At 35.5% G+C, this 12,605-nt stretch overlaps 1 protein-coding gene across 1 annotated transcript in view; it reads right to left on the bottom strand.

Moving 5' to 3' along the window:
* The window catches only part of LOC110033899 (histidine--tRNA ligase, chloroplastic/mitochondrial-like), a 26,534-nt gene extending 14,513 nt beyond the window's left edge, over positions 1-12,021 (bottom strand). Inside the window, 7 exon segments of the mRNA XM_020738056.1 lie at positions 2,575-2,649; positions 4,346-4,438; positions 8,940-9,069; positions 9,280-9,368; positions 11,264-11,359; positions 11,479-11,630; positions 11,722-12,021. Of these exon segments, the coding sequence (XP_020593715.1) occupies positions 2,575-2,649; positions 4,346-4,438; positions 8,940-9,069; positions 9,280-9,368; positions 11,264-11,359; positions 11,479-11,630; positions 11,722-11,890 (804 nt within the window). The 5' untranslated portion in view covers positions 11,891-12,021.
* Between the last annotated feature and the right edge of the window lie 584 nt (positions 12,022-12,605).

Genomic DNA, 12,605 nt, shown 5'->3' with positions numbered 1-12,605 from the left:
TCATTTGAGATGTAATTAACTATAGGGGCTTGCCCTTATAGGGAGCTTTTCCGAACCCAGCTTAAAATAAACGCTATTTAATTATTTGTATTAAATTGGGGAACTTGTCGGCAAATAAAACGGTTTCGCAGACCCAAACGGATGTCATATCTTTCTTAGTTTATTTGATCGAGCCTCACCCTCAAGTCTTGTGTTTATCCCTTGGGGTAGATACAGGATTTGAGGTTGAGTGCTCTTTCATTTAAACTATGGAAAATATGAGGTCAGTTTGATTTCATATTTTTCTAAAATTATATATATATACGTAAATTAAAAAGTCCTTCCGAAGCGGGCGACGGGATTTCGATTCCGGCGACCGACAGCTTCTTACCGTCGACCCCCAAACTTTTAAAAAACTCTCTTTTCCCCCTTTTAAGCGCCGACAGACCCCAAGTTGACAGAACATTGAAATAGTTGAAGCTCATGCATTTAAAGTGATACTACTATGAAATTACATTGTTATGATTACATATGATAAACCACTTATGAGAATGTTTATGATTATAGTTATAATTTCATGCTTATGACATACATGTTTATACATCAATCTTGATTTCTACAATATCTACTCTCTTTTTTCCAACCAATTTAGTCTCTTGTATGCATAAGATATTTATCGTCCTACGAAATATAATATTCACTAATTTCATTAATTTACATATAAAAGTACTTATATTTCAAGATCTTATCATAATATTAATTTAATGGACTAGCTTATTTGCCTGCATCCGTCCATAATATAAGAACTTCTACTTATTTAACACTCCACCTGATGCGTCAAAATCCATATTAATAAGATGGCACTTCTAGTCATGTGACCTCAAATAATATACCAACTGATATAAAAAGTGAAAACATTCACCTATGTCTACTACAGTGGCAGTGGTCCAATCTTCAACAGATACCAACTAAAGCTTTTATGTGATGCTTAGAATTCCCAAATAAAAAAGAAATTTCCAAAGTATGCTCCAAATATATATATATATATATATATTTAATTTCTTACTTAAATAAATTATAAACCTATAAAGTTTTATAATTTTAAAAAATATATATATATATATATATATATATTTTATTATATTCTTTCAGCTAAATTTTTTCCATCCTCAACTCTCAAAATTTCAGACCATCCTCGTCATCTTCCTATCATAAATGATATTCCCTCACTTGTTGCTAAAGAACAGAAAAAAATAAAAAAAAATAAAAATAAAAAAAAGAACCTAGAGGACTTTTCTTCAATGTTAAGAAAAGCGATAAGAGGTGCTCGAAAGAGCTACGAATGGTCAACATAGAAGCAACCTAGTGAGGGTTGCAAATCAAGCAGTGGCAAATGAGAAAGGAGAAGCATGACCGAAAAAATAACAGCTCTGCAAATAACAAGACTTTAAAAAATTTCTATATGAGTTAAACCTCTGATCCTGTTTGGGGCATTTTGCTCACAAAATAAGCTCACTGTCCAGTGCCATCGCATTGGACAACAAAGGACAAGATTTGATCGTTCTAAGCTAATTGTATTAGTCAATTCAGCCAACTTAATAAAAATCTTTAATTAAAAGAAAAGGACCCAGATTTATAGTTACAATCTTGAATACAATGGACCTATAATGGTTAACAATAAAGCTCAGGGATTATCTTATTTGGCTAATTCAATAAAAGAAAATTTACATACATACCACAGAATTTTATATATTTACATATCTAACACCTAAACTTTCATATTCACATTTATAACTCATTGGTATTAAAAACCTATGCATGAAAATTTGAATTTCACTTTTAAAAAGTTAGTGATAGTGATAGTGATATTTTTTTATGTGATGTCAAAGATTTGAGTGTTTTGTATGTAATTATGAAAGTTTAGGTGTTAGATATGTAGATAAACAAGAAATGTTTTGTATGTATGTAAATGCGCCTTCAATAAACCATGTGGCTTACATGCAACTAAACAGTATCTTACAAATTTCTTTAATTTCCAGCAAATAAATTATATTAACCAGAGTAGGCATTGTTACAAGTTTCAAAAGCACATTTTTTTCCAAGGGTATCAAGCTTTGTGTAGGCTGTTTCAATCTCTTATAGCATCATTTCCTTCTCATTCATGCAAAGACAAGTTGTCAAATGATTTCAATCATGCACATATCAAACAAGTAATATATATATATATATATATATATAATATATATTAAAAGGAATGGCCACAGGCTATTATACAAGCCTCGAAGGCTCCAACCACTCCTAACGTGCCTAACAATTCGAGTACCACCATCTTAAGGCCAATTGTGCCAGAGGGGATTCGAACCCTCGACCTGAGGGGTCTTATACCGTGGATGCAACCTACAAGCCGGGGTATACGGCACATATGCAATGATGCAATAGGAAAATTGGAATTCAAACTAGACTACAAAGAAATTCTGACCAAGCAAAATATTGAAATGAAACCTTGGTGTGCTGCAGTTAGAAAACAAACATAGCCTCTAACAGCAAGAAGCAAAACACAAAAGCATTGAGCTTTATTAGTTGAAGGAATTCAACCTTATCAACAATAACACAAACTTCTGCAAATAAATATTCTGGTATAGAATGCATTTGCAGCACTGCCTGAAGAACCTGTTAAGAAAAATAGTAATGAAACTAAGAAATAGATTTAGATGCATGCGGCTACTAAAGAGAGAGAATAAGCAGTAACATAACAGCAAAGCATTTATATTCAGCATCAAGTTAATTTCCATTAACTTATATGTAAAAACAGAGGAGAAAATTATAAAAACAAGAAAATCTATATATCGGAATTCAAATTTATCGATTAAAAATCCCAATATGTAAAAACTTAAACCGCTTTAGGAATTTTAAAATTTCATGCAACCACAATTGTCAGAATATCCTGAGCTATAAAACCCCTACAACAAGTTTACATTCCCATAAAAAGATATCAATTCTCTAAGTATCATTTTCCCCAAAAAATATTGGTGACGTAAACAGGCAATTTATTTTGGAATATTAGAGCTCTTCCAAAAGTGAGAAGAAGACATGGCTCAAATAAAAGGGATAAAAGTTTGATGAAAGCCATTGATGTGGATAATCATTAAAAACAAACCTCAAAAAGATAAAAAGAATAAGGCGACGGATAATACTTGATGTATAAAATAAAGAAGTAGCAAAGCCAAAAGCTTGAAGATGAATAAAACCACTGATGCAGGTGACCATGAGAAAAATCGAGAGAATTAAAGATGGGAAGATGAAAAAAATAACAAGATAGAAAAGATTAAGTAGCAAATATAAGCTTTATGGCATATGAATGCTCAAGAATAAAATATCCAAAATAGATGATCAAAAGGATCGCTATAACCAAAAAAATATGAATTTCATACATGCGAACAATCATCTAAAATATTTCAAAAAAAAATTATCAGTAGATGAAAGATATGAGAAACTACCAACAAAATTAATAGCATGAGCTAGAATAAACCTAACAAAAACAAACTTTTTTTTGGAAGATTTACATGCATACCACTCTATCCGTAAGTATTTACAAGTCAAAGACCTATACTTCAATTTATGCATACATACCACTTTTCTAATCATGAAAATATGTATCTCTTTTTAGAAGTTAAAAAAGTGGTAATTTTTATGTAATATGAAAGATTTGGATGGGTATAAATGTAAATAGTGAAGTATAGGTGTTAGATATGTAAATACATAGGAAATGCTGCATCAATTCCCCAATCCACAAAACATCCTATTCCGAACAGTGGAAGTAACATCAAATCCAGAAGGCTCAACTCTGTAAAATATAACTTCTAAGTGAGGGTCATCTAATGGCATGTACTACTTCCAACAAGCAAGAGGACAACATTGTCTGGATGCAACAATCATACATGGAATTAAGGTTAACTTCGGCAAAAAAAAAATAGGAAATTTACATGCTGAGCTCACAATTCTTATTCATTTACATATCACACACCTAACTTTCATATTTACATATATAGCACTTTAGTCCTTTAAACCCATGCATGAAAAAGGTGTATTTCACTCTTAAAAGCTGGAAATAGTGGTATTTTTGATGTGATATTAAAGATTTGAGTGCTATGAGTGTAAATATAAAATTTAAGGTATGAAATATGTAAACACATAAGAACTGTGTGCTATGTATGTTAGCGCCCCAATAGAAAAGAAACCTTATATGGAAAGAGAAATGCTTAAGTTCAATTGTGAAAGAATTTAATAAGTGTGCATAATGTCTATTCATCAATTATTAGCACGGAAACAACTTTTTGTTGGGCTCAATGAATAAGTACACACAAACCTTTCTGCTAGAAATTCTGATCCCAACATCAGAGGATGTGATCCCAAGACGTCCAAACAGAAGAACAATAGCATGAATAAGTTCAGCTTCAGCCTGTATCAATAGTTAATAAATCCAAGTCTCCACAACAACAAAAACACCCAAAAACACGCATAAAATGCATCAAATAGCATTCTTCAGATCAACCTATACTATTAAGGTATATCAAAAGATTAGATATTGATCGCAGTAACAGCATATTAAGTGAGATTCGAAACTCCAATATTATAACAACGTAAAATAGTTAGCAGGAAAAAACAAAGCAAAGGATGTTCGCCACATGTCTCAACCTTCCACGTCACAGAATGCATATGAGAAATTCTGTAAAGAAATTCCCCGGGCAACTCACTTTTAAAGCAATATGTGACCACCTCTTTCAAAGAGATTTTTGCATTTTATAAGAAGAAAAAATACCAAAGATTTAGATTCATCACCGCATACAATAAAATGTTGAGGAATGAATATGTACCTTCTTTGCATAGACTTCTTATGTGAAGGCATAATTAAAGGAATAAGATAATCCATGTTGTTAGATTTCCTACATCCATAACCAGCCTCCTTAAAATCTGATAGAGTTATTCTTCTGCAAGCACAAACTTCAATGCAGAAAGAAAACCAAAAAATGCTTTTCAAGGTATTGCACAATATTTATTCAAGGAGTTCACCATTGGAAGTTTTGATCCTAATTGAAGTAAATGCTCAAAAAAAATCCCATCTATTCATTAAAGATTTGGGCTCATATAAAACCTTATAACTTTCTTTACAAATAAATCCCTAGACTTCTTCTATATTTCCTATTTACAAATATGACACTAAACTATATACAATTCTCAAAACTCCCCCTCAAGATAGGTAAGCGATATCCACTAAACCCATCTTGTCACACAACCTAGAGGTCTGCTTACACCCGACTGTTTTTGTTCCCGCTGGTAGCAGCGTGAGCTCCCACTTCTTGTTATTAGCAAGAGCACTAAATTTCTCCAGCATGACAGTCTTCCACTTTGGATCCTTTTTAGCTAACTGCCAACACTTGGGTATAGAGACAGTGTCCGAAGATGCAATGAATACTCCGTGTAAAGGTGATATGTTATAATATGAGATAAATTGAGCCATATCATGTGAGAAACAAAAAACGATCAATAGGATAGCCCGCATTGCTACAAGTGGTCCTCATTAAAGTTATGGGTGTGGGAGGAGAATGGAGATGAATCATATCACCTATGTAATCGAATTCTAAGTTGAATGGTGTAGGTGTCTCAAGAGTCGGAGTAGACTGAGACAAATAACTTGTTAGCACAAGTGGCACGACAGACACTGTTCCCCCATTTTGTCTCCTTGTATACACCCTCAGTTCCCCTTGAGCTTGAATCCCACCACCTTCGAGCTCATTTTCCTCCTTTTCCATCTTTTCTCAGTCAATCTTTCTCACAAAATGAGACAAGACATTGTTCTCACATATATCAATCTCTCATCATTACTACTCTCCCCCTCGCTTTATACCTCCAGCATCTAACGAGTCACCAAAGGGTAAGGTCACCTCCACGATGCAGTATGGTTCGAATTCTCTAAAAGTTACATCCACAATCACAAGAAGTATCTTTTCTATTAGGCTCCAACAAACATATCTCTTTTGGGTGGCAGAATAAACGACGAAAAACACACTTTACAACTTTGGGATCCAGCTTCCATATCGCTTGTCTATTATCCTTCACAAAATATACACAATCAAATACCTTCAATGAAAGGATCCTGCTATTTTCTACTTTCAACAACTCGTAAAAAATTGTCACTCCAACACCCTTGAAGGCATTCTGTTGATCAATTGAGCGGTTGTCAAAATAGTTTGCTCCTACAAGTGTTTTAGGATATTCAGCGAGATCATTATGCTTCTGGTTACCTCAAGAAGAATGTCTATTCTTCCTCTCAGCTACTCTATTTTGTGTCGGTGTGTATGGACATATGGTTTGATGTTGTATCCTTGGGCTAATAGGTACTCCCAAACATCTTATTGGTATACTTTGTTTCATTATCAGACCTCAATACATTCATTACTGCACCGTATTAAGTATGAATAACCCTATGAAAGTCTTTAAAACAGGCAAACACATTGCTTCTGTTTCTCATCAGATATAACTAACACAAGAAAAACAGTTATGAAAATCACAAAATATATATAACTATTCATTGAAGTTGTAGAACAAGATACTCATACATTTGAATACACCAAATCCAAAAATACCAAAACTCATATTACCAAAACTAACAAAAGAGCTCCAGATATGCTTACCAAACTCATAAGCATTACACAAGTTTTTGTTTTTTTTTTCATATAAAGACAAATACAAATGAATCAATAGAGTAAACGTAGAGTGTCCCACACGCTTGTGATGTAGCAACAGCACATCCTCTAGAATTCTCCCAGATCCTCCTATTTTAGCACTCTACCATGGATATCAAGGTTGAGTCCATCCCCTCTATCCAAACACAAGAGTTCATTATGACACGTGTCAGTCCCAAGTCTCCAGCCAGTCTCCTTCTCTTAAAAGATCACATTAGGAATATCAAATGAAACAACACATTTTAGTTGGAGTATAATGATAGTAATGGATAATATGTTTACTGGAAAGAAAGAAACATGCAAAACATCAGACGTAATCATATAATTGGTACACCTCATTGTTCCCTTATCAACTATGTTGTGTTACACAATCAGCGGTCTGAATGCTCTCTGGTACTGTCAAGTGAGTATAGGAAGAGAGCTCACTAACGACATCTGTGACATGTCGAGATGCACTAAAATCTACTATCCATCTTGATGATCTTGTGATGGATATAGAGGCAAGAGCATGAGTATCACAAGTACATTTAGCTGAGTGAGCATAAGTAAAAGTATTCCCCTTGAATGACGATAAGGAGGATGTATCCTCATTCACATCACTTGTTGCTCTCCGCTTCCTCTTCAGCATCATCAGAACTTATGATCCTTATCAGTAAAGACCACCCCTGTCTCTCCCCCGTTCTCCGGTACCATTAGATTTACCCGGCAGTCTCCTCTTCCACCCTTTTAGCCCCCACGATTACGACTACGGCCTCTAGATTGTCCATGTCCACATGTCTCTCTCTCCTTAGGTGGTTTTGGACAAGCCTCGCCCAGGAGTTTTACTTCTCCACAGTTGTAGCACCTGCAAGTCTCCCCCTGGGCATCCATCATACCTAAGCTCAAGGTAGTCAAAACTGATTACATACCTGAAAGTCCACTCGGCTCGTAGTGTAGCCTCATGTGACCCACCTCCTATATCATTACGGAGATTGCCTCATCAAGTGAAGGAATTATTGCCTCAACTAGGAGTATTGATCTCCTCTAATCAAAGGTTAGGTTCAGATGAGCCAGAAATCGTAAAGTCCTCATCTGTGAAAACATCCCTCTTCTTACACCCTGGATAACCACAACTCAACATATGTGAGAAGTGATCAAGATCTTGTCACATCCGCTCTAGCTCTATAGAATACACCTGAATCGATCTATCACCATGCACCACTACCTCTATGTCACGCTGAATCTGGAATACGCTCATGCGGTTCTCAGTCCCAGCATAAGTTCACTTCAGCTTTTTCTAGATGTCCTTCACCTTTTAAATGTCATCCACTGATGAGGCCATCAATGGAACCATCGAGTTGAGTTGTCAGGTGTAAAACAATGCATGTGTGGCCCTCCATTCATCCCCCTCAGCACTATCACTCTTCAGCTTGACCCCGAACAGGTATCCTTCTAGTCTCTTCCCTACTAGAGTAGCCTCGATCCAACGCGACAAACTTAGATATGCGATGGCTCCAATTGCGACTCCTTGTGAATGCTTCGTGATCGCGGCTCGTCTCGTCGTGGCATGAAGTAGGTGAGAGTTTTGGCCTTTTCGTCCTTCCTCTTCCCGCAAGTTGCGTCGATTCTATCAGGGTCGCCCTGCTTCTGAGAGAGGAATTTCCAGATCGAGCAGGAGGCGGTAGGGTTAGGGCTCTGACACGAAATTAAAATAACTGCTAAAAAAATCTCATATATTCAATAAATACTTGGGCTTATATAGAGCTTTATAACTTTCTATACAAATAAATCCCTAGACTTCTTCAATATTTCCTATTTAGAAATAGGACCCTAAATGGCCAAACTATACAATTCTCAACAATCCTTCTCTAAGATGTTGTTTCACACTACAGTTGAGCAAAGTGCAATAAGATAAAATGGCATGGTAAAAATGTTCATATGCTGTTCTATAAAGTAGGCAAGACTTTTGTGAAGGTCAGCCATAACTTGTATTTTAAGCCAAATCCAATCTTTTATGATAACATAATACAGTAATGCGTTTTGAGGGTGGGTCTGTATTTAAAACTCAAAAAGCGATGCTTAAATGAATTCAAGTCAAACGCCTCCACTATTATCTTGAGATAATTATGCTTGAAGGCAAGCCCCAAATATGCTTTTTAAAACATTGCTCACTATTGAAAAGTTGTAAAAAATTAATATGCAAGAGTCAATGGCAAGTAATAGTTTCTCAAATCATACCCTAACTTTAGAAAGGCCAATTATATCCATATTCCATTGATAGTGCTCCCTGCGCCTTCCTCTTGTCATACGCTCATACCGCCAGCACTGTCCGATGGTGAACCACTTCAATGGAAGAGAAACAGATTTTCTATAAAGGAAAAAATATGATGCATCAAATTATGCCCAATTGATTTATGGACTTTTCAAACTTGCATAAATTTTAAAAATAGTAAAATAGGTAGGCATATTTCTTCAAAAATTTGAAATTGAAGGAAACTACTTAAAGATGAGGAAAATGATAAACAATTTATTTATTATGCTAAAAATCATTGCAGAAGAAGGACAATAATATGCATACCCTTGCTTGATCACAAGGCGTGCTAGTGAAGGAGTGATCTCAGGCCTTAAAACAACACGACGACCACCTTTATCTTCAAAGTTGTACAACTACCAACAATATAACAATTCATTGATTATGATCTTTGCTCAATGCTGCATTGTAAACATCTCTCTCTAGTCAAAAAAAGAAAAAAAGAGAAACAAAACTATTAATTTTGGGCATTTTATAAAGTGACTTCAATGAGTGATACACTAAAAATTTGTGATGCCACAATATAACCGTGCATGATTAATGAATTAGGATTTTCCCCATGTGAAAAAAAAAAACTGTTAAATCCAATTTTTTAACTATTATTCAAATTCAACGCATTTAGCAGATAGGTCAACAAGTAGCAAATAAATTATTACATCATATAATTTAAGTAGAAAACTACCCCTGCAAATACACACAACGGTATGTTCCACATGGAGGTGGGCATTGAAGAAAATAGCAAGCACATTAAAGCAAGCTGATGATTTCATCATAAATGAGAATTTTAAGATGCATCTACGGAAAAACTAAAGGAACATTAAATGGGAGGAAACTATAATAAATTAAGTTTGAGAATAGCAGCTAACGGGAGTAAAGAAAATGGGTGGAGAATCTCCAGAAAGCCAAACATTGAAAATTGAAGAAAGATTAATAATCATTGGCATGATGAATAACTTTTTTATGCAAACAAAGAGATATTATAAGACATTGGAAATTTTTTCAGAAGGGGAGCATTATGTTGCTCATGAGGTTTACATTTCATAGAATGCAGGAGGGACCAAATTAGATCCTTCTTCCATAACCTTCCTAGTGGAACCTCAGACTCTTAATAACTTCAAACAGTGAATATGATGGAACCGTGAATGATATTTGCACAAATAAAAATTTAGTACGAAAATAAAGATTGGCGGCTCAAAATGAAACATGTCCATGATTAATGCTGCAGTTAATCATATACAAGTTGCAATCAAATTACGATCCAATAATGTTTCCATACATAAGGGTGCCACATTTTCTGAGCAATTCAACATTAGCTATTCCAAAACCAACATATGTTAACACAGATATTAAGTTACACCAAGTATAATATGTACAGATCCTTTACCATTCATTAAAACTATCAGGAATTTTAGTCCTCTTTATACTTATCTGGTCCCAGTTTATCAAATTGGTTTTCTGAAGATTAGCAAATCTAGCAACAGGTATGTCAAGGTTCATGAAAATTTCTAAGTAGCCCTTGCCATAAGCTAAACTTGGACATGCACAGAGAATACTACGTGTACTAAAGCCTGGCCCGCTAAAAATGCAAGAATTCCTGCAAAAGCACGTCCACGCATCCCAAATTGGGCCAAAGTGCTAGGTTTGGGAGATGTATATCCTTTTGGGTGGTCTTAAGTATGTTGAGCCTCCTTAATGAACTATTAAACCAATTTAACTGGGGGAATAATATGTAACAAAGAGACCTTCAATCATTGGCTCCCATACACCCCGATTTAAGTGCAATCTCGTATAATTTGCAATAAAATAATATTATCAATAGTAAATCATTACATATCAGTTGCACAGCTTTCTTTTCTCTAAAAAATGATTTCAACATTTGAATTTAACATTAACCATCATGGATCGTAGCTAACACTATGCAACTACTCCAGAGAGAAATAACTGTAATTTAACCATTGTGTTGCTCACTCAAGTTAACTACTTAACTATCATGGCATATTATCATCAAAATTTAAATTGATGCTTGCTCATCAAACCATGGTATAAACATTCTAACCACAAGAAAACTTAAAGCAAGACTAAAAGTATCTTATATAAACTCAAAGAATAATTAAATTAGAACAAGATTACCTAAATTGAAAATGAATAGATATATAAATATATATAATAGCAAAATAGAAAAGCGGGTTTAATCAACTCACGACCACTTTTCTTCTTATCAACTAACTAAAGACTGTAAGGCACAAAGAACCTGCTGGGAGATCTCCTCCCCGCCTTTTCTGATAAAAAGCGCTTCTGACTCGAGGACCGGAAAGTCCACCTCCTCGAACGACAGCAACCTAGATACCTTACAAGACAAAATTGAAACAAAAAATGAACACTTACACGGGCAAACACACCAGGAAGCGGCATAAACACAAACACCTGAAATGCAATTTTCTCTATTAAAAAGGCACAAACTTTTACCTCTCTGAAGTTGTTGAAGAGCCAGTTCCGCAGCCTCATGTCCTCAGGGGGGAAGTCCCTTGTTCCTCTGGGAGGGTTGACATCTATCAGGGACCTGTCCAACCCCACGGGCACCACAGTATCTTCATTAGTACTAAGCGGTCGGGAATCATCTGAAATGCATCGATGATTTAGAAACTTGCAATGAAAGCAGGTGAGGGTTTAAGAAATGTAGGCAGGATGAGTCCGCAAGAAAAATCTCACCTTGGATTGTGGTGGAGTCCAAGGAGACGGCAATGGGAGATGAGAGCGGACGAAAGAAAAAGCACTGGTGTGCGCGTAGAAGGGGAAGAGAGCGAGGAAGAGTAACGAGGGAGTTTAGGGAAAGGGAGACGCGCGGGATAATGTGCTCTATAGAAGCAGCAATGAACATGGCGCCCGGAGTTAAGAAAGTGTGGTGATCAACGAGACGACGAGATCTTCGACAGAGCAATTTCGCGAGATACTAATTTGATAAATAAAGTTAATACATAAAAACGACCGGACAAAAATCCAACAACAACAAACGATAAAAAGTCTCCCACTAATTGAGATCAGTTACATGAGTCTTCTTCTGTTAAGCGACATATTTTCATTTAATTTGAAGTGAAATAAACGAAAAAATCTCAAGAAGATGGAAAAACACAAGAAATTTTAGGAGGTTCGTCAATGTGCCTACTTGAGAAGAGCGACGATTTCTATTCCAGAAGTAAAATTATGATTCTCATAGGGTTACAAATATTGTATATAAATACAATGTTTAATGAAATTACAAAAATACCCAGGTACTGTACCGCACAGGCGTTACCTTGCACCCCTAACCCACTTAACGAAACTCCCCCATTTAGACAAATGCTTACGCTGCACTCTACTCCGCTCGCTCGCTCGCTCCGCTACAGCATCTGTCACCTATCAGGTATATGAGAAATCTCCACCTTAGCAAATATCATGCCCCTTTAGGAAAAAAAAAACCACGGAGTTTCTCACAAACCAAAATGGGTTGGTCTACCATGTTGTCTAGCAACTGCAAACATTCAACAAGTTCAAGCATTGGAAGAACTTGTCGATAATAACTGGCTTAGTCAACATATCGGTTGTATTTTCATCAG

The sequence above is a fragment of the Phalaenopsis equestris genome, unplaced genomic scaffold (assembly GCF_001263595.1).
Source record: "Phalaenopsis equestris unplaced genomic scaffold, ASM126359v1 Scaffold001307, whole genome shotgun sequence".
In the NCBI taxonomy this organism is placed as follows: Eukaryota; Viridiplantae; Streptophyta; class Magnoliopsida; order Asparagales; family Orchidaceae; genus Phalaenopsis; species Phalaenopsis equestris.
This window is presented reverse-complemented; position numbering and strand designations above follow the sequence as displayed.